The sequence below is a fragment of the Caloenas nicobarica genome, chromosome 3 (assembly GCF_036013445.1).
Source record: "Caloenas nicobarica isolate bCalNic1 chromosome 3, bCalNic1.hap1, whole genome shotgun sequence".
NCBI classification, from domain to species: Eukaryota; Metazoa; Chordata; class Aves; order Columbiformes; family Columbidae; genus Caloenas; species Caloenas nicobarica.
Window position 1 is genome coordinate 89,141,132 of NC_088247.1, and position 23,131 is coordinate 89,164,262.

The 23,131-nt window shown below is 38.1% G+C and overlaps 1 protein-coding gene across 2 annotated transcripts in view; it reads left to right on the forward strand.

The window, feature by feature from the left end:
* Positions 1-23,131, forward strand: part of ZFAND3 (zinc finger AN1-type containing 3) — a 140,930-nt gene that overhangs the window by 105,012 nt on the left and 12,787 nt on the right. For both annotated transcript variants that reach the window (XM_065631299.1, XM_065631300.1), the window contains one exon: positions 12,134-12,304. In XM_065631299.1, coding sequence (XP_065487371.1) covers positions 12,134-12,304 — 171 coding nt within the window. The remainder of the gene's footprint in view (positions 1-12,133; positions 12,305-23,131) is intronic.

Sequence of the window (23,131 nt, forward strand, 5' to 3'; positions counted from 1 at the left end):
AATCTTTATGATGAGTAAGGACAAAAAGACCTGGTACACCACTAATTAGATTTTGTTTTGGTTTTTTTTAATTGCTCTGAAGTGTTAAGCTCCTGAGCAAAAAATACACAAAATGTTATCGAAGGGGGTTTGTAACATTAAAAGAACTTTGAGGTATGATTTTCATTGGTTTCCAAGGGACTTTTAAGTTGGTTTTTAGTGTTTGACTTCTGGAGGGCATTGTGTTAGAAATCCAACCTTCTTGGAGCTCTCTCACCGACAGGAAAGTGATGATAGAACAGCCTTCGAGCAGCATAATAAATCACCCAGCCCTGGCAATAATAGTGCCCGTTAGGGACACTCTTTTTTATTTTTTCCCTCTGCTCAGTTTCCAGCTGTACTTATAGAACCGCGCATCAAGCAAGGCTGTAAATAAAAGTTATAACCTAATAGGTGGGTGCCGAAGTGGAACGGACAGGAACCGAGGCATGGAGGCCTTATTGCTGCTCATCAGCAATTATAAACAGGATAAAGTGTCTGGGACTTGCACTGATGCAGCAAGAGCTAATAGAGGCTGGGAGATGACACTGTACCATGATCAGATGATGTATGTTGATGGGTTTTTACTATCTCATCTTATTGCCTATTTCTGTGATGTGTTGTATTATCTGTTCTGTGCTTCCATATCTATCTGGATGGACAGATTGGTTTCCTCTCCTGCTCAGAGGAGCTTGAGCACATATACTCAAGCTTGCTTTTTTGCACATATACTTTACATTAGTTGCCAGTACTGGTTCTCTAACAGCCTTCTCAAAGTGTTATGATTATTGTAGATTAAAATCCTCCTAATGGTAAGGATCTTAATAGTCATATCTGCAAACAAATTTAAGGACTTGCTGCAATTGTAGGATTTATTTTCACTATCACCTTGTTCAACTTTACGAAATCACCCTCATTCATTAAAAACGGTGGATATGGCCACCTGAACTGTCTTTTACACAAAATGCATGCCATGCATTTTAGACTAAATATTTTATAACCAGTGTGGTTGGAGAATCCAAACAGATGAGTTTGGGCTCAATATATCAAAAAGTTTGTTAAAAGTCATCTATAGCTGTGATGATCTTTGCCTCTGAGTTATAAAGACTTCAGCTCTTCCTGGGAAGGTTTTTAAGAGCTTGTTAACACATAGTAATTGGTAATATTCACAAAAGTCTTTCTTGATCTTTTATCTCTCGCAGTCTAGCACATTTCTGTGCTAGACATCTAAATCATCTCTTTACTAAACCATAATGAAAAAAAATGCCTTGAAATTTAGCCTGTACTTGCTTTATTCTAAAGAGAGGTTTTGCAAGTATCTTCATAGTCTGTACATTAATCACTCATGCTGTTTACTTCTGAAGAGAATTTTCTTCTGAGTAGTGGAAAAATACAACATTCAGAAATGAAAAGGTGTGCAGCAGCATGACAGCAGGTGAAAACAGTGGCTCCTGTCCTTGTCTATTCAGTACAGCCAGGATAAAATAAATAGATTATTTTTCTATCGTTTTACTGTATTGGGGTAGGAATACTTACATCTGCCTGTGTTGAAGTACACTAAGGCGAGATGATTATAAACTCATCCTTTTCATAGTCGGTATTTATTTGAAATTAACTTTCACGCTTACTAGCTTCCAGGTGTTCCATTCCTTTGCATTGCTCATAAAGTGAGGAAGCTATAGAGTTGAAGTGGCCAAAAGGACAAAAAATGTAATGTGACTGTGGAAGCCCTATCTCACATGCTTTGTAGATGAATGAGAAATATTACAGACAGTGTTTCGAAGATGTTTATAAAACATGCTAGTAATTCCTACTTAGGAATAACTCCTTTTTCTAATCAATCCATTGAAGTTATTCATCAAAGGATTTCTGGCCTTAAGAAATAAAACAAAATTACTGTTATGGAATAGGCTAAACAGATGAATATGATAATTTACATGCTTATTGATGTTTCCCCTTTTATAGCACTGTATTCCTCAAAATTGTACTCATTCAGATTAGTTCTCAAGAGCATATAAGGCAGCCGTATATGATCTCCATGTTACTGATGCGTCCTTTCTAAAGAGAAGAGGAAGACCTCAGACACAGAGGATTGCTGCTTTCCCCTTGGGTGGTTATCAGTGCTTTCTTTGGAGTTCGCTTCCTTGTGCAGAAAGTGGGATTCAGTGTATGCTGGTGTGAGTGGCAGAAATGTGTTCCAATTTAAGTAGATTTTGGTTATACAGGGGTGCATAGGTTATGAGAAACAAGCTTTTCCTTCCTCCGTGTGCCCTATAATACTCCCAACTATCCGAGATTGGTACCAGGCTGCCAGTTCATTCAGAGTCTTAAGTTTTCAAGTCAAGCATCCTAATACAGAACGTCCTCCAGGTACTTAAAACTGTTACTCTTACTACCTTTATTTATTTATAATCACCCAAATTCATCTTTTATGCTTTGTGCTGTTCAGATATGCCCTTGAACCTTCCATTTTCATTTGTACTTCACCAAATAACCTGCTTAAGACTTTTTTCATTATTTGTAAGTCCGTTCCTCAGCTTTCACTTGTCTTTATCGCTTTTTGCTGCTCTTGATTAAAATTTTTTATCTGTTTTCATTTCCATATCCTGAATGTTGTTATTAAAAAGACCGCATTCAAAGTAGAACAACTTTGAGGAAAATGTGCTTAAGTCAAGAGGACAGGATTATCTCTTGTGAGGAATTCATATTGAATTGTAAGCCAGTAGGAAAATTATTTTGAATGTCAAAGGTAGTACCAGATGATAGAATAGTAAATGCTGGCTCTCGATTAGCTGCGTTAGGAAGAGCACAGCCGGCAGACCAAGGGATGAGATTTTTCCCCTCTAGTTGGTACTGCAACAGGTACCCACAGAGGCTGCGAAATTGTAGTCCTTGAAAATTTTCGAACGTGGACTGGACCAGGCCTTGAGGAACCTCATCCAACTTCGATGTTTACTCTGCATCAAGCTGGAGGCTGGACTAGGTGACCCCCAGAAATCCCTTCCAACCTAATTTTTTCAATGCCACTAATAGAAAACAAATATGATCTGAGCGATTACTAGTATTTAGTCTAAGTTCAATAACACTGAGCTGAGGCAGGTAGGCCCTAGAAGTCCAGGCGGGCGTTTAGTGCCTCAAACATTGCAGAGAAGGGCCAGGAGAGACTCTTGGAAAGGTGGGAGATTTGGGATGGTCAATGCCAAGCAAAGAGCTGGGATAAGGGTCTTTGCACCAGGGTTCTCGATGGCCATGAGCAGCATAAGCAAAGTGTGCTTTAGTAAATAAGATATTCTCCTGAAAAAATGTATGCTGCTGCCTTTATGGCTTTCTCACCAGTTTTTCGTTATGATCTGGTGGGTGGTTTTCAGTCTGGCTGGTGAAATTCTTGCCAAATAGAAAGTTGTATGTTTTTAAGATCATCATGTTTTAAAATTCAGATATGACCACATCTTTGTGTTAAAGTCTTAGGGATTTATGACAAAGGATTTGTACTCAATTTCATTGAAACAGAAGAGTAAATATTTTATTCCTTATATATGTTTTCATTAATATGAAACAACTTTACCTTGAGTATTTTTTTTGTGATTTCATGCCATATTTAGTTTTTAGAACTATCAGGATCTCTGTGATCAGTTAACTGACCTTTGAGAGTAGGTACATAGTTATTATTAGAGAATACACATCCATTAGGCTTACTTGGCATTAGGCTCCCAACAGCTCTGAATTCCTTCTTTCATTGTCAGCATCCACCCTGAGACTGCTGGAAAACCATTCCCAGGTAACAAAATTGCAGATCATAACTTTAAATAAACTGCATCTCCATTCATTTCAAGGGCAAAGAAATCAAGGTTACATGTCTTGCATTTCCCCCCTACAACCCCTTCCAAAAATTTTTAAAAAAATATATATTGGAACAGGATTGGGGGAGCTTTGGGTTTGCTTTAATTTCGATTGAACTTGCCCGATAGCAAGACAATCTGGAGAATGTCACAAAAAATTTTAAATTTATTATTTTATTGCACTGGAGGTTTTCTTTTAACAAGTTCAGCATTAAATGACTAGCCTGAAATATATTTAAAAACACATAGCAACTTATATTTACTTTTTTTTAAAAATTATCTTAGATTAAAACATGTGTAACGTGCAGGGAGCTAATCTGTGATCCTGTTCTGCTGCACTTTTTGATGTGAGGGTTGGTGCCCCAAAGGTTTAATCTGCCTCTTGGTGAGGGCCTCTATTCTGACTAGTGATTTCAGTGAGCGTCAGACAGCTTTTAAGTACAAGTTTTCACTATTTTCCATTTAGATATTAATTATCATACAGACCTTAAAAATACATGGAAGTGGTTTTAGAGTCTCTTGGAAGTATGCCCAAGTCTGTTGAGCATACACAGGGGAAAGTGTATCTTCCTAGAAAGTGAGGGTTTTATAAATATTTGTACATTCACTGAATTGTCATGCAAACAAGTTACCTCTTTTTCCTCTTCCTGTTCCACATTATTTTCTGTAACATATACTGCAAGGAATAACTAATGAGACCAACATCTTGGAACAAGAGAGGGTTGTAAAAGAGCTGGATGTAAGATACAAGATGTGCTGTTGCATCCTCTGAGTTTCACTGGTCTGTCCCACCTCTCCCTTTGTGCAGAGCTGGTCTTCGGTTCAGGTTTGCGGAGATGCTTCCCAATATCTCCTTTTAGAACAGTAAGAACTGCCCAGTAAACCAGCCTGACTTCTGGTGTATTCTAGACAGCAATCAGGTGTACAGAAATTGTCTTCTGTGCCAGGGCTGGTTGGTTTTTCCCCACAAAAATTGCTAGAAAAAGTAACACAATCAAAATATAAACTGATTTTTAAGCTTTATTTAAAATAACTGAATCAAAACCAAGTCTATTTTGAAGATAGATTAGCTGTACATTTCAGAACCTACTCTTAATGCATTCAGTACAATTTTTATCAAAATACATGAGCTCTTAGGTTTTTTCCTTAACATTAATCAGCTGCAGTCCTTGGAATTATAGTCTTTCATTGCAAGATTTCTGTTGCTAACGGCATCACTGAGGTTCTGCAGTTAATGACAAATAAGATTTTTGAAAGATAAATATTGAAAATATATATTTTTTCAGTGCTAGCAGGTGGCAGTTCTTTACAATTCCTCTTCTGAATCTGTGTCTTAGCCTTGGAAAACCCTCATTACACCAATGGGGGGAAGGGTGTACGAAGAAAAACTCAGCGTATAAATGAAAAATAACAGAGCAAGTAGTTTCTGTATAGAACTGGTTTTAGGCTATTAGTTTGAAGAATTACCTTCCTGAATACTGTATTCCATCTGATTGATGAGGACAAAGCTGGAGTATCCTACTAGGATTTTGAAGCAGAGCAGCACCACTTATTTATGCACTCTTGAGCTGACTAGCGAGTATGCAATATTTATAGCGTTATCTATTCTTGTTAACCCAATATTAGAGAATTTGACAAAGCATAAGAGGGCTCTCATTAAAGTCAGCAAAACCAAAACTGTGATATTGCTGAACACTTTTGAATTTCCCATTTTATCAGAACCAGTGTAAGCTTATTTGTATGCGTTTGTACATACACATTCATATATGTAAATATACATAGTTGAATACTAGTAAGTAGTCTTCAGGTGCTGTGGAATGGCCAGGATGTTCATGATTTGCCTTCGTAACTTTTTCATCATGTATATTCCCATGTTGTGGCTTTTTTCTTTGTTCTTGTGTTTCTGTTCTTAGGTTTAGCTATCTGTAGCATTACTCCTTCACTTAATAATCCTGTTCTGATTATTCAGGCCACATATGATCTCATTTGTTCTACAGCTTTAACTGTGACCAGAATTTGCCTTTGTTCCTCTCTCAACCCTAGCTGTATGCTGCCAAAAAAACGTAATTTAATAATGAGAAAATAAGTTCAAATTGATACCTGTAATGGTTTTTTCCTGTTTTTGTACTAGGGAGTTTAGTGTTGTGGCATTTTCTCTCTTCTGGCCTTTTCAAGGTTTGTTCTTTATAACAATCTGAATGTATGAGAGGCTTGAAATGCTTTGTTAGCTATCAAGAAAAAAACCCAACCCAAACAAGCTTCTACACTGCAGAAATTACCCCGAGGAATCAAGACAAGGGGAATTTAGCCCCATGCCTGCACACGGTAGCAGTCACTACCTGTAGATGGTTTTGCTGTCAGCAGCTGGTTTTCAACATGTTCTTCAGCTGTTTCCCCGTGTAGCAAGAGATGGGCAGCGAGCACCAGGCCGAACGCTCAGCGGGACTGTCCAACCCTCCTTCTCTCCAAACTCTCATCTCTTGCTGTGGGCTCGAGGTTCCCGGGCTTTGCTTGTGGGTGCGATTCAGGAAAGGAACCTCAATCGCCTCGTTTTCTAAATAAACAAGGTCCTTTCAGTCAGCGGCAGTAGGGGTGGCCATTGCCTGAGGACACATTTCGGCTAATTGAAATGCCCTAAGTTAATCGTCAAAGGAATTGTACAGTACAGGTGCCTAAATACACTGAAATACATACTTGTTGGAATCGATTGGGTGTATAAGTAAAATATGTTTAAGAAATAAATGAACATTTCTAAAGGCATGTCGACATCAGAGAGTGTAGGGGGGAGTAATGCAATAATTTAACTATAAAACAGATGTAGTGAAGGAGTGAAAATACGAGATGAAAACTAATTAACTTTTCACTTAATTTAGCAATTATGAAATTTATTGACAAGAAAGGTTAATAAGCATTTTCACACTTTTTATAATAATAACGTAGCTAAAATGCATGCAGTAGCCTATATAGTTCACTATTTGTCATACAATTTTCAATGTTCATTTCATCTAGGTTACTGGCACTAGATGAGTCTCTTCCGTTTCATTAAAGACAGTAGTTAATAGCCTCATTAAGTTACAGTGCAGTACAGTATACTTCCGTTTTGATGGATGGTAGTACCAACAATACAGGAAAACAAAAAATGTCAGAGGTAGGGAGGAATTAGTGTGTGTGTGTATATAAAATATATACATATATTTCTGCTCCCTCCCCCCATCTATGTATCTCAGAATTACAGAATGGCTGAGGGTGGAAGGGGCCCCTGGAGACTCTGTGGTGCAATCTCCTTGCTCAGAGCAGGGTCACCCAGAGCAGACCAGGGACACGTCCACTCAGGTTTTGAGAACCTCTGAGGATGGAGCCTCCACAACCCCCTTGGGCAACCTGTGCCAGCGTCAGGTCTTTGCTACAGTAAAAGAAGTTGTTGGGGTTTTGTGGTCGTTTTTACTTACTAGGGCTGGAAAAAACTACTGTTGAATGGGTTTGGTAATTGATGAGAAATAATAACTTCTGCAATGCAACTTCTGGGGGTTATTTTATAGTCTTCAGAGCGATTTAACAGGCAGCCTCCTGAGGCACAGAAGTTGCTGACGGGACCTGAGTTCTATAGGGATTATTCCTGTGCAGTCTCCCTGCTCCACGTTGTACAGGGACAATGAGTTTTAGTGCAATTGCTTTTAAACTCCATGGAGGGGAAAAAATAAATCAGTGAAATGGTGATCCTAAGGGCACTGCGATGATACTAGAAAAGAGACTGTGTCATTAAATGTTACCAAAGAGTTTATGTAAGAATTTTTGAAACATCTGTCTGTACTGTTTTAAGAAAAATCGAGGTGAATTCACGGAAGAAATGAATTTCTTATGAGCATGAGTGCTTTGAAAAAGGTGCACGCTTTGGTTTCTGATGCAGCTTTGAGATGCAGGCTTGATCACGTGAGAGGATGAGATGTTCATCTCAGTGTAAATACCAGAGATTCAAAATAGCTGTTTCCACAGCACTATACAGCAACGGGGAGGAACCGAGGTGGTCACGGTTGTCAAACTTGGCTTGTAAGATGTTAATCTTGAATTTCTGTCTCTGCATTAATAGTCAACAAGCAAATGGGTTTTGGAACAACTGTGTTAATTTTAGGTTCATTTGAAGCAGAGGAGATAACTTTAAATGATGATTCTGGTAAATGTGATAGGAAAGATTTGTAAAGAGGCAGTTTCCTCTAGATGAAATTTCTAATGCATAGTCAACATGCCAGGGAATTAAGTAATCCCTCATCTAAAAATGGAATAATGAAGGAAAAAAACCAGCAAGATATTGCTCAAATTTTATTTAATACCTGTGATGTAGTTATTGTCTGTGACTGTGCAAGTTTCTCCATGGACAGAGGTTTTAACAGCTCATGCTCCTTTTAAAATAGTTTCAGAGGAGAAGGCAGTGATGCTTGAGGGTTCATTAATTATTGCTCTTACTGGTGTTTGCACAGGCAGCTGAGATCGGAAATGTCAGTCTGTCAGTGTGATGGGTTCTTTCTGAAAAAAAAAAAAAAGAGTGCCTCAAAAGCTGTCATCAAACCAGAGATTAAACAGATTCATCTCATTCTTGAAGCCAGCAGCAGCAGTGGAGGGCTCCTCTTACTAGTCTCCCATCTCTTCCTTTCTTCCTTCTTCCTTCCCTGTTACATTTTCTCAGCCCATGTCTCTGCTGGGCCTGGAGCTTCCCCAAAATGCCATGAAAAAAAATCGTGATTGTTAGTGAAGCCATGTGCTTGCAGCCTGCAAACCCTTCCATGGCAGGAGAGGAAGATGGTAGGATTCAGCTCTGACAGTTGTAACACCATTTAGCTGGAAGATTTTGAGGGGAGAACATGAGTAATGAAGACAAGAACTGTTGACAGTAAAGAACACATGTGAGTTTCTGTCTAAGACATAACAGAGTTTTTAAGAGCACTGCTCTGCTTGTTGTTTCCAGTCAAGCCTCCAGTTTTGGTCTTGCTCAGCTGAATTACTTTGTGTTCTCATTTCAAATTGGAGTTTGATAGAGCCACCACAACTAGAAGAATCTCCATCATCAGATACAGATTAAATGAATCCTTATTTCTTAACTCTGAATTAAAATGATGATAGGCAAGTGTCAATGGCAGTTACTCTGCTGAAAAATTTGTTTGTGAAATTTTGGGGATGTCTCATCTCTATTGTTGTTTTTCTTCTTTGCACAAATCATCCTCCTAAGGAAAGCTAATGTCGGTCACTGGCTGAAAGAGTCCTGTTCTCTGTAGCCATTTTTGATTGTTTAATAGTTCACATGGAGAATTTAGTCTTGACTCTAGTTGCAGCACTTCACCCTGTTCATAGGGTATCTTTTTGCAATCAAGGTAGTAAAGCCGTGCATGACAATTTCCTTTTGCTATCCGAAGTTTAATGTTGCAAGATTCCAAGTGCTGGAAGACTTATTTTGCATCCTGTATTGCTTGTGTCAGTATCTTGGAAGGCACCATGGTCTGGAAGAAATGCATGCAGGACTGAATGTAAAAGTTCTGGTTTCTTATCTGTGCTTTTTCCTCTCTCCTCGTACTTGCCTATGAGAAGCATGTGTGCTATTGGTCCATATCGTAATGAGTATTAGCTTGTGCTCCTGTGTGATCAGATACCTGGCACTGTCCCTGAGAGTCAGGCTGAGTTCACCTCAGTGTTAACACTGGTTAATTTATGGCAAAAATACATGCATTTAAAAAAAAATTAGATATCTAATTTTTCATTTCTATCACATATAACCATCTTAAGTTAATATTCAATTAGTCATCACCAATTAACAGGATATGTATAATTAAATATTTTAATTATAGGACTACCAGCCTGACCTAGGGTAGATGTGTTTCTCATCAAGGCACATGGCTTCTTGAACTGATTAGATGCTGGTTGACTCATACACATGAATCCCTTAATTGGACTTTATTATAAGCAGACCACTATTGTTTCCATCGGCTTAATTCAGATTGCCAAATTCATTTCTGAGAAGTGCCAGAATGGCTTAGAAGATGTGTGGGAGGTAGCTATTTCAAAACAGCAGTGTATCTGTTTCTCTGAGCAATGGCTAAACTGCAAATCATGTATTTCCCCATCTTTGGCAACGAGTTGGGCTGGAACAGGTTCTACTGAACCCGGAGTCAGGCAGGTTACGGTGCAGCCACTGCGTGGGGGAGGTTCAAGGCCAGCCTGCTCTTGTGGGTGCTGAAAACCAGTGTCTGTGCAGGGACCACTGCTGTGGAGTAGAGTCGGGCAGCCTGTTCTGGGGATCTTTCTCTGGGATCATCCTCTGCAGAGATTTAATTTAAGACAGGACTCATTGTTCCATGACTGTATTAATTCATTGTGCACTACTTTACTTTCTTTTCCTCGTCAAGGCTTCTGCACTGCCAGGCATTCAGAGGTGGAGTACGTTACGTTCTGAATGTTAGTTTAGGCCTAATAGATGTTTTTTGTAAAGTCCAAGTTGTAATCTATGACATTGATCAAAAAGAAGCCTATATTGAGGCACACATCAGATAAAATTATTGCAACATAATAAAAACTTATCACCTGTATACTGTGAAGAAAGCAGCTCACTTTTCTATTAAATGTGAGATATGGGGACTCTGTACTTACTGAAAAGCCAGGCACATTTTCAGCATATCTTAAGAGCAGTATGACAGAAATAAAATAGATCCAACTGAGGTAAGTTGTATATTTGTAATGGCTGTAACACTGGAGTCCAACAAGTGGAAAAACATTATGAGACAAGGTCTGAAACACAGATAAGGAAAGTGTGTTAGTTTATACTGCATGTGAGGACGCAGGGCAAGTTAATGGAGCATAGCTGGAGGGACAGGCCAGCAGGTATTCTTTGTCTGACTTCATTAGATGTTTGGTCAAGGAAAGTCATGATGTTGATAAGCAGTGGATCAGATAAGCTCATTGAAATAACAAGGATATGAACAATGTTTTAGCCACAGCAGTTATCTCTTCCTTGCTAATCCAGGGCAACTAAAACAGAGTAGATATGTTTTCCATAAGCATAGAACACCATGTGAAGGTAAAAACATGTTCAATAGTCTACTGTCCTGCCAAAAAGATGGAGTTCTCTTGTTATTTGTTGAATTAATGTCCTTTCAAAATGAACTAAACTGAACTAATGCTTTTTTTTTTCCCCTTGATCACCATCTTGCACTAGAATGCTGACTGCAGTAATGGCTTTCAGCTGTTAGGCTACTTGCAACGCTAGTACAAACAATTTACTTTGAATACAGGTTGAATTTAATTTATTTGCAACTTCTATTAAAAAGAAATACAGAACTGATTCTGCTATGCATAGGTTTGGGAAGGGAAAATGTTTTTTCTATCCTGACCTGACTCGGATTTCAGGATAGCAGATCTACTGCCTCTGACATGCCACACAGATTGGGCTTAGGCATCCTACCTTCCAGTCAGTAATGTGCATCTCATGTGCTACTTTAGAGCCCAGGTCAACACACCCTCCATTGTAAAAGAAAAAAAAAGGCACTATGCTACCTGAACTTTAACTTCTTAAGGTTTTCCACACACTATTTTCTTACAAGACTAAATTTATAAAGTTATTAATACAAATAGTATTCTGACTAATTCTTTAAAAATGGCTGAGCACTTTGAATTTACAGCATGCATCTAATGGTTGGGCTCATTTTTTTTGGATTTGTATTGTTGGTGTACGCTAATTTACATATAAATTGTTATCCATGTGGAAAGAGAGGGAAGCACGGTATGGTGCTTTCATGTACCGCCTTCCGTCATCAGAGACACAGTATACATGCTGTGCCGTAACAAACTCCCTCCTGCCCATGGAGGAAATGGGTTGAACCCACGTTCGGTTGTTTTCAATCAGCAGCTGCTTCAGTGAGTTTGTGCAGGGAGGATGAAGGAGGCACGCAGGAGAAACTAAATGAGATGACGGGTGAAGCCTGCAATTGTTTAGGATGGTGTGTACTCTACATATATCTCTATATGACCCAGCCATAGCTGGAAGTAAGCTGTCGTTTCATTTTCTATTCAGTACTGCCAGCAGGAGGGGTTCTTACAGGGAACAAAGGGAATTTGTCCTTTACTTGATGCTCATTTTGATTGTTAAGAAAATGCGTATATGCAATAGAATGGGAAATATCACGCAGCTTGGTGGTGACCTCAGCTGAAAGCAATATACCTTCAATCTGCCCAAAGGGATGCCTCAGCAAGGAAGTTCTAATATTTTCCTAAAATATTTGTTGTGAATGCAACAGATTCACAGTCGGAGAGTGAGCCTTCTCCTGTGAAACGGCCACGGCTACTGGATGACAGTAATGACAGGCCTGAAGAAACCAGTCGATCCAAACAGAAGAGTAGACGCCGATGCTTCCAGTGCCAAACAAAACTGGAGCTAGTACAGCAGGAACTGGGATCATGTCGCTGTGGTGAGTACTGTCTGTCAGTAGCGTCCGGCTTTCTAACGCAGCCGCGCTCGCATCCGTATTGGAGCTGGAAATACAGAGAACGCTTGCATTTTTTTATCTTTCGAAGATACTTTAAACAGAAACTGTAGCTTCTGCTGATAGCAAAAAGTTATAATTAGTTCTTGTTTAATTCCCCCTTTAAAACTTTGGCCTTGATGTACTGCCTTGTCTCAAGAGATCTTGGTTGTTAAGGAATTTAGCTTCAGAAGTCCCTGTAAGGCCAGAGAGCATCATACCCACTTGACAGGAGAAGAAACAAAGCACATTGGTAAATATGCAAAGATGACAAAGTTTTTACAGAGCTTAAAGGGACATAGGTCATCATTTACAATTCTGTATTTTATAATTACTTTATTATTAAAAAGTTAAAAAAACCCCTCTAACTGGAAATATTTCCATTCTCACAGCTTTTGCAAGAGGGAAAACTTGTTCACCATACACTTAAAATCATCCAACCTGGCTTTTCTGAAGCTGATGGCACTGTTCAGCGAACTGAATTGAGGATGAAATTTCATGCTGACAGCCAATTTGGGGGTTCATATTACATACAAATAATCTTTCTGAAATAATAATTAATGTGATTGGATTCCAGAGGAGATGCTCTCTCCTTTGTGGAACGATTGTATTCATAACTGGTTTAAATGTGCTCATCAGACCCAGTGATAATGCACACGGTAGTTACACCTGCTGATTATTTTTTTCATACAATCATGTATTGAAAGCTTACACTTGTGCTCTCTGACCATGCTTGTATTGATACATTTGGAGAAGTTTGTTTAGTTACTTCATTGTGTCTCAGCAGGGGAATAATTTCCAAAAGATTTGCATAGATGATAGGTTCAATTCCTATTGCACCCATGAAATGTAGAATATTCTATTAAAATGTTTTCTGGATAGAAGGCACATACTTCTGAGCAGCAGGGGGGGAGAGAAAGGATTGGCTAAGCTCATTACAAAGACCTAGTTAATGAATTCTATATTGAATAACAAATATCAGTTGAAGAGAAGCGACAGAAAGCTGCAAAGATTCCATGTTATCCTTTGTTATTTTCTTCCGCATCTGTCTGTCTCCAGCCCTCAGAGATTAGTGTTGTGTTGTGCTCTTTCGGACATGAGACAGGCCTTGTTTCAGATATTGGAGCACTGACATAGAACTAACATACATTATCTTTGAAGCCACCAAACGTAAAATCAAAAGCTGTAATGTTCAAATTCTTGTTATGGAAATCATGTGTCTGGATACTTTGAAGTAGCCAGTAAGATTTTTATCAAACTGAAGAAATTCAGCAGCATCAATGACACATTTTGGTACGGCTCTTTCTGCTCAGTGTGGTAGAGGCAGGAGTTCCTGCTCTTGCTCTGCTGCTGTCACACATCAAATGACTGAGGCTGTTCACAGGCACCTGACTGAAATACAGGAATCCTCCCTAATGTTGGGAGCAAGAGAGTTTTACAAGTTTTGGGGAGAACTGGAGAAAAGATGACTTAGCTGTTATGTTATATTATTAATCTTTCCTGGATTCTGAAAAACTGGAGCTATGTACAAGCAACGGAGTTGAAAACAACTTTTAAAAAGTCCTTCCATTGATTAGTAATGTTTTTAAAATTATAAAATAAGACCTGCATTTTTTTAATCGTAAACTGGATGACAAATATATCTAGTTGGCTCCTCTCAAGTTTTCTTGAAGTAGTTCCATAAAACAACACTGTTGCAATATGAATGTTGTAGGAATTTTTCTTTAAATCGTTTCTACTGCATATACAGCTTTATGGAAATACTTCGGTTAAAGTTCATAAAATGTGTTAATAAAACATGAATATGAAACAAAAAATTCAGGGTTCCTCAACAATAAGTGAGGAAATAAAAATTTGCATTCCTATATTACATCCTATATAGTTTAAAGGATGTATAATAAACATTTCTATTTCACGCATTTAATGGGAGTAGTGGGAGGCAGGATTCTATTTCCGTGTTTATAAGAGGGCTGAAAAGACCAGCAATCTTTGGTTTATCTGTGTGGTTATAATGTTTCATTAATGGTGAATTCAGGACCTGCGTTATCTATAATGAAATGCTCCCATCTGATTGTGAGCATAGGCACACCCCGCACTGCTTACTTGTCATAGTAATATTAATAAGAAGCAAACAAAACCCCACCACTGCACAACATGGGTCATCTCAGCTTCGCATCACCTGAATGGCTTTACCAATACTCATCAGCATTTTTAAAGCAGCTGCCTTAGAAACCATTCTCACTGGCTTTGCCCTTCTGTCTGTAAAACTAGGTTGCTTTAGGTCATGAATGACAAGCCAGATCAAAAACCCTGGGGGGAGGGGGGTGATGGGAAATGGGACAGAATAAATGTGTTAAAATTCTCATTTAAAAGATTTTCTAAATCCATGCGTGATCAGGTTATCTTTTTTGTCATAACGCAAAGCACAGGTAATTATGCGTGTTTAACTGGAAGTGTTGCAAATATAATAAACCATGTAAAATACGCACATACATTCTTCAAAAGTAATGGTCAAGGTAGAACGCTGTTTGATACTTAACTCTTTAAGACTCCACAGAACAGCAATTTTATTGTTTGCTGTTACACATCTTCTTGTCCCAATGTTAAAAGTACTGGAAATCATCTCCTTTTTTGATGCTGTGTCATGGTGACTCTTCCAGTGAGATTTTTAGTGAGACACAGTAGAAATAAAAATCTATACATACTGGACAAGTTTTTAATGTAGACATACATGCAAATATTAATCCAGCATAACTGTGAGTTGTGCAATGGGGCACAACCTCTGTAAAAGGGGGCAGAGAGAGTGGGCTGCTGCTTCACACCAGATTGGGAGATCTTTGGGAGACTCTGCTGTATTGGCCCTGCTCTCTCCTGTAAGGCCTGTCCAGGGAGAGATGATGCTTCTGAGCTCGTTCCCTTGACACGACACGGAATTTTAGACAGATTTGGCTGTGCTGCTGGGCTTTGCCATGAAGAAAACAACTCACTACTGAGAAAGGAGTTCCAATAAGGGTTCTTCAGATTCAAACACAACATTTTTCAGATGTAGAAAGATTTGTTTATTTTCATACACGCATACTCTCAAGATCTTTTTTTCATTTTGCTTCCGCTCTCTACAAGTTATTAACTGCTGACAAGAAATTCACAGCTCATAAATAATGCTTAAGAGCCATTGCTATATAAATCGAATGTGTTATGAATTGTGATGGGCCTTTTTGTAGCGTTCTGTGCCTGGAGCAGGAAGAACAGAGGATGTCATTTTCATTAATTTCTAATGAGGTGCCAATTAAAGCCAAGGAAGGAACTCAGAAGGGAAGAGTCACAGAGCTCCCCCGAATCCTGTACCCTGGGGCTGTCAAGCAAGCATGCTGCCTAGCCTCCTCTGAAAGTTCCAGTAAATTACAAACTCATCCAGAGCACATACAGACAAATTCAGCTTCCCTTTGATCTTCAAAAGAGCAATTTGTAAGACGAGTTCTGAGCCTTTTCACATGGTGAACTGGGAGAAGTGATAGGAATTGTTAATTGCTGAGGCACTTTGGAAGCTTCACTGAGAAAGAGAAATTTTAAAATGAATTCTCATTTTGTGCCTCTCTGACTGGATAACCTTTAAATCAACACTGCTAGAACAAAACCAGCTTCCTGTGAAACGTTTCTAGATGACAGTTACACTGTTTTCCAGACAGCAATGTTCTCTGGTTTGGGGTGAGCCGTTCAATAGCTTACTGTCTTCTAATGGATAACTGTTGTATTGAAATAAGTATTTATTTAATATTAGATACAGTGAGCAGTTACATCATCAAGGAATTACAGGAATCATATTCTTCGAGTTACATTCTATGACAGCATTTCTGCTGGAAATGAAAGCAGTCTGAAATCAATTGCCTGTGATCCTTGATCTGCAAATTAAGTTGTCAGTTCAGTGATGTGATAAGCAGGTGGTTACCACAGACTTGCCTTAAAACCAGGGGCAGCAAATTTGTTAGTGAAAGTAGCTATATAACACGGAGTTCTGGAAATGTGTTTTAGAAAAAGACAGTTTGATTATTTGCAAATTACACTATAAATTTATGGGCCTTATCTTAATTACTTGACTAGATGTATATTGCTACTACCTAAAGTTGTGTACATTTTTAAAAGATACCGAGTTGCAAACTTCTAAGCCATAGAAATTATTTGCACAAAAAAGCCTAGCTTATTTTTATAGCAGAGGCTTAGTATTTTACAGGAAAAAGTAGTTCTGTTATCACTTGCTATGTAAAGCCAACACACACAAGTCTCCAGTGGTCTTTAATACAGTTGGAGTTGCATAAGATGTACGAGGGTATTCTAAATGATCAGTGAAGAAATTTCACACCTGTCATGTTAGATCCAGTCCTGGTCAGCAATTAAATTAGTACAGTGTGCCAGCTCTTCGGCAGCTTTTGTGTCTATGATGGTTTTCTATTTGTAGGCCACATCCTAATGGACACATCTGTAGCTTGGTCTCCACTTATCCAGAATTCTTGGCAATCAATGGGGCAGCCAAGATAATGGGCTCTGGAAAGTAAGCCTAGCTTTAGCTTCCAGTAGCAGTACCATAGAGAGATGCTGCCAAATTGTTTGTGTACTTCTCAGCAATCTCAGGTTTTTCATGTTCTTTGGCCAGAATAGATGCTTAATAGGTTGGGAAGATGTTGAAACCTTCCAATTTGATCAGAGTTAAAAAATAACTGCTCAGTTGTGGTGCAATCTGATCAAACAGTTGTTAGTGGTATTTCTTGCCTGTGTGGACAGGAAAGATTTTCTTGGAGTTGGACTGGCCTAGGTTGTGTAGTAATAAGTTATAATTTCCCAGAATGTGGACAGACTCGAACAGTTATGTATTCACTGCTGCTCTTGGTGGAGACTCTGCAGTAACTACTACCTCGGGCATGGGTGAAGGTAAAACGTGGTGGTTTGCAATTTTTATTAGTGAGATGTTGGCAAGTATTGACGTTTTCTGTTTTCTTGATTGAAGGGATGCATGTTCACAAGTGGCCTCTACAGCAGTAAGACTTTGAGTCAGGAAATGAGAGTTTAACTTTGCCAGTGAACCAGGGTGCTGCCTCACGCTGCTAAAGCATAGAATCGCAGAATACCAGGTTGGAATGAGGGTTCAGCACCTTGTTGGGGCACACCACAGATTGCTCCTTTATCAGGGCATAACTTTCCTTCCTAATTAGTTAGGAGCTTCATGTGGATATAACTTTATCCACATAGATCACTGTCCACTGCTTATTGTGACAGAGATCTAACTACTAAAGCATGGCTCTAGAAAAAGGACACAGATTTTTAGTCTTTCCAGTATACAATGTGCCGGGTGTCTCAGAGATGGTGCTGGAGGTGACTTTAATGCAGACTAGATAAATGCCATGTCAAATTTTTATTAGAAGTTGGTGAAATGCTTCATCAAGATGTGATCAAAGTGGGTAAGATTGTCTTGATAAAATGGTTTCTAGTTCTAACAAGTTTAATAGCAAGCTGCTTGGTCCCGCTTAGCAACACAGAAAATCAGCATGCCTGAATAGTCAGTGACTCAATTTGTACCACTTTGTGGCTTATTTATCATAAGGTTAACACATAAGAACACTTAAGATTCTTCATTCTTTGCTTAGATTAGAGGAGGGGACAGGAAAAACAGAAAATAAAGGAGGTGATAATAGTATAAGATGTGCATGTTGTACAGTACATTTGCATCGGATGACAAATTCAGTCATGTGGGAAAATAAAAGATCAAAGAGCAGTTGGGCTGTGAATGAGTATGAAATAGGTAGGTAAAGCAACAAACTAGGTATTTGAGTAATTTTAAGATTACTTGCCTAGAGGGGAAAAAAAAACCCATGTAAGTGAATGTTTAACTACGTTGATTGAAAACAAACAGAAAAAATTGGGGCAGTGGGACAAGCAATTTTAAATGCCTATTAAGAAAATGAAAGGAATCATTGACAGAAACAGAGGTATTCTGGCTGATTATTAAAATAAGAGAAAAAACTTATTTAAGACAGCTCACCAAAAGACACGTCCGAAAATGTATGTGAAGTTTTCATATTAATTTCTTCTTTTGTATGTGAACAGTGATCATGAGGGAAGCTACTCATGGGAACACAATTACAAATTTGAGAAGTAATTTGAAAAGAGTAGCTCAAAGGAAAGCTGACCTTAAGGTGATGACAGAATAAACCTGTGGGGAATAAAGTGGCATTATATCTCTTACAAAATATCCTACATCCTAAACCAACTTTTCAAGTCTGGTGCATTCTAAAGATAATTTGATGCTTGCTAAATTATAAATATACATATTATTAACAATGGAAAGGACTTCCAAACATTGAGTAAATACAAATTCAAGGACATCCAGCCACTATGGGAAAGCATTATAAGCAAGTTATAAAAATCTTTAATCTTGGCAGGGGCAGGAACAAATTTTTTAAAAAAATATTTGACAAACATACCTTCTAAACTATTTTGGAAACCATCTTATGTGTATATGTGCATGTATGTATATACACACAAACACATAAGCATCGTTAATAAGTATAAAAAAAAGAGTGCTGGTATGTTACTACGCTTAGTTTTCCACATCCCTATTTTTAATTTAGATCTGTATAAATCTGTAATAACCTGGTGGATTTCTTCTTTAAAAGTGTCTGTTTCTTTATTTCTGTTTTGGTCTTCCACTAAGCAGAGGTCTAAGAGGAAGAACAGACTTATATGAAGCACTGAGCATTTCTGTTACCCATCAGAAACAAAATGTGTCCACCTAGAAAAGACTGTACCTTTTTTACAGATACTGTGGCAGCAAGTCTCACTGTGATTCAATAACAAAACAGGTAGAAGAAAAACAGCTGCAGATTCTTAGCTTGTGTAACAGAGCTGCTCATTCATAAACACAGGAGATGATGCACTTGTTTGCATTGTGCCAGAATAAATTTGGAATTATTTGATTTACTCAGTTAATTTAGAAATTATCTTCAAAAGAACAGGAAAAAGACACAAACTGAAGAAAAGGGAAAGGAAAGGGAAAGGAAAACGACAACTTTTTATTCTTTGTACAAAGTAGTCCAACATGTATTGAAACTAATGTTTCTCTTAAAAGTCAGTAAAATATTAAATCATGGTTCCATGGAAATTCTTCTGTGGAGAAGAATTTGTAATGGCACAGGTAAATTCACTTTCTAGATGGATAAGGTTTATCTGGTACAAACCAAAATGGCTTCAGGACATGATTATGTATTGGTATAATAGATGTACTTCCATTGATGAAAATTAAATATGAGCACTGGTTCTGGAGATAGTCAAGCAGTTCAGTAAGAAGTATTAAAGGAAAAATAAATCTTATTAGTAACTAGTTACATACTATAATTCTGGGAAGTCTTCCTGTGAGGCCTTAAGATGTACCGTATTCAGCTGTCTTCTGGTGACTGTTCTCCTAAGACAGTTGCTGCCAGAATAGTGCTCAGCCATTCCAGTAATGCCTAAAATCTTAGCTTTCATTCCTGAAAGTACTAAAAAAACCCCAACAAACAAACAAACCCACCCAAAACCAAAAAAACCCACTAAGATTCTTAACTTGATAGGGAATTGGAGCTGTTAACTAATGTTGGTGTCTCTGAATAATATGTATTCTGAAAATACTAGAAATTACATAATTAAAAGCAGTTGACTAATTGGTGTATCATGGATTCCAAGGATAGGACCAAGAAAAACACTTTAGTGTCTAGGCTTTAGGAAAGCTGTCCACAGCTTTAAATGGAGTTCATGGTCTGCTTATAGTTTGGAATCATGAAGTACAGTTTGAGAAGGCTCTAGTATATTCCCCCAGTTTGTTCAGCTAAGGTGGGCTTCTTAGAGCATGTGCTTATTTCTTCCACTGTGCTACCTAAGGTTCTGCAGCAGGTGATTCTCTTGATTTAATAATGTATACTGAGCCTATAGTCCCAATTAATAGATGTAATTGAAATGAGTCAGTCTCTTAAGTCCTCAGGTTCTCCTTAAATAAAACAAGTTAGCGTGGTCCTTTTAAAAACAAAACAAAATAAACAAAAAGAGGTTTTATTGTGACACTACTGATGTGGTAGGTCCTTCAGTATATAACCTTCAGGTGAATTTTCATGTGGAAACTACAGTATGAGGAAAAAAAAGGCATTTTGTTGGTGTGCCACATTAGGTCTCTTCTTCAGTACCTTACTTGTACTCTGGTTACAGAAGAAAGAAGCGTATGCATGAAGTAAAAGATGATGCAATTTTTAATTGTCTTGTATGCACAAGAGATACATGGCCTAGTGAACTTGGACATAAAAATCTAGCTGAGGCTACCTTATTTTAATTCCATCTCTTTCAACACCTTTAGGGAAGTAATTTGCTCTGTCTTTGAGTTATTTTTTCTTATCAGAAGATTGAAGATAATAGCCACCTACCTGCCAGACGTTAAAGGAAACATTTTTGAAGGTTAAAGTACTCTACCCTTTCTAATCAGAATTGTTTCTTTACAGTGTTCTGATTTATTCAGAGTCTCACAGGCAGCTTCCTCAGGACTGTGCACTTTGGGAGCTTCTCCTGGTCAGCAGGAGGCTGCTGCAGTCTGTTCTCAGAAGGAAAGATGCTGCCTAGAGATCTTTCCGCTCAAAGTGAACCCAGCATCTTTGTCCCTATGTTAACAAATAGCTATGCACATAAGTACTGATTTTACTAATATGCTTAATATTTGAAGCAAACAGAGAAGGCCCCCAAATATGCTATAATCATCAGACAAATCCTTAGGCAACATCACCAGCTAGTTCAACTGACCATGAATAAAGACTTAGGTAGCAGGGAATAATGCCCATTAAATTTTGGTTTGAAAGTCTAAATTCTTCATAGGAAGAAATGGGGAAAAAAAATCACACCAATATCAGAACTGGGGGAGTAAGAATATTGAAAGAAATTGTCAAAGTTTGCCTTGAAAAGTCAGAATTCTTTCCAGGAACTAGAATATTTTTCCCCTACAAACTAACTAAATAAAATATTACCTGAAGGAAAATGCCACCTATGGTCTTAAATTCCATGTCTAAGGTATAAGAAAGTGTTAAAGCTCGGTACTGGGACTTGAGATACCTGGTTCTCTACTAGGTTGCTGTAGGCCTTCTAAGGAAATGGTATAAAGATCAGTGTGCAACAGTTTTTACACAAGTTTTAAAAAATAATATTAGTCTGTGTCAGCAGCTTCTGATATTAAGTATTTCTGGCCTTGGAAGAAAGTTTCAAGAGCTGAAATATTGTATTTATGGGTATTATAATCACTAAGGTAGGGTATTTTCTTCAGTAGTTTTTAAAAAGTAATATATTTCATTGTATCTTTATATATCTTTATATGTATTGAAATGAAGATGTTTACCTGTAGAGGTCTGCACAACCGTTAAATGTTCCTGCTTCACAACCGTTAAATGTTCCTGAGTTGCTGAAAGTTGCTAAAATATGTGCAGAATTGGTGTACAGGGGGTCCTGCCCTATTCTGAACAAGGAGCAGGGAATGTTGTGTAAGTCTGCATCCAGGAAAAAAAGGGGAAGGGTGGATCTGCACATCTCTGTAAGCACATGTTTTCCTTTATGGTATAAAGAGAAGAGAATCGCCTGCTGCAGAACCTTAGGTAGCACAGTGGAAGAAATAAGCACATGCTCTAAGAAGCTGCTGGGTGGAGCTCTGTTTCCCTTTGGTTAGAAGAAGAATTACTCTTGACATAGATAGCAAGAGCCTACAGGAATAGAAGACTTTGCATGGAGCAGAATGTGGAATCTAAGAGACCCTGGACATAAGGTGTAAATATGGGATAAAGACAGAAAATAAATTTCAGTTTAGGTTTAAAAGAAATAGAGCTGCTTCTCTCTGGTGATTTGGCCAACAAGTCTAGCTGTTGTCAGACTGTGGATCAATGTGGTGCAACCTCTAGAAAGCTATTTAAACCCAGGGCATACATAATATTACTCAGCAAATATACTGAAAGTCAAACCTGGAACCATATTCATCGTATTGTGATTTGAAGTCTAAATGCACGCAGGATCCAGGAGAACAGTTAGAATTAATACAACATGTAGAGTATGTTAGTATGGACCCTTTCATTATTCATTCCAGTTCTTTATTAGTAGTCTTATCTTTCCTGCATTTTCATTGGGCTAAACAAAATTATACACATACATTATTGAATCACTCAGTATTGCTTGCTATTTTAATTAACTTACTGGATACACTTCAGCTTTTAATTAAATCTGCAGCTTCTGGGAGAAGTGTATTAGCTCAGGTGGGCTTGATGTGGAGAGAATTCCAGAAGTATTAATACTCATCCAGCTCTTTTGAAAGTGTCAAACACGCCGCACAAGGCCCTGCACTGATTCCAGGATCACTCTGACATTCACCTGCCCTTTTTTTTTTGTTCTTTTTCTTTTTTTTTTAAGATTTCACACCGCTCTCAAATCTAAGTGTTCTGGGTACGAAACAAATACTTTCTTATATGCTGGTATAGCCTATGGAAAATCTTATAAGAGTACTACCATTTGCAATAGTGTTACCTGCTATTATGGTTTACCTCTACTTTATTAGGTGTTTACTCTTGGACACTAGGATGTCTTTTTGGTATAAATCTGCTTTTTCACTGCAAACCCTTTTCTTTGGATTCTTTCTTCCACATCCTACAGGATATAACCTTGTGAAACAAGGAATGATATGGGAGGTGCAGTGTTGTTTTCAGTGTGTTCTCAGCCCAGCAAACATGGTAGTGA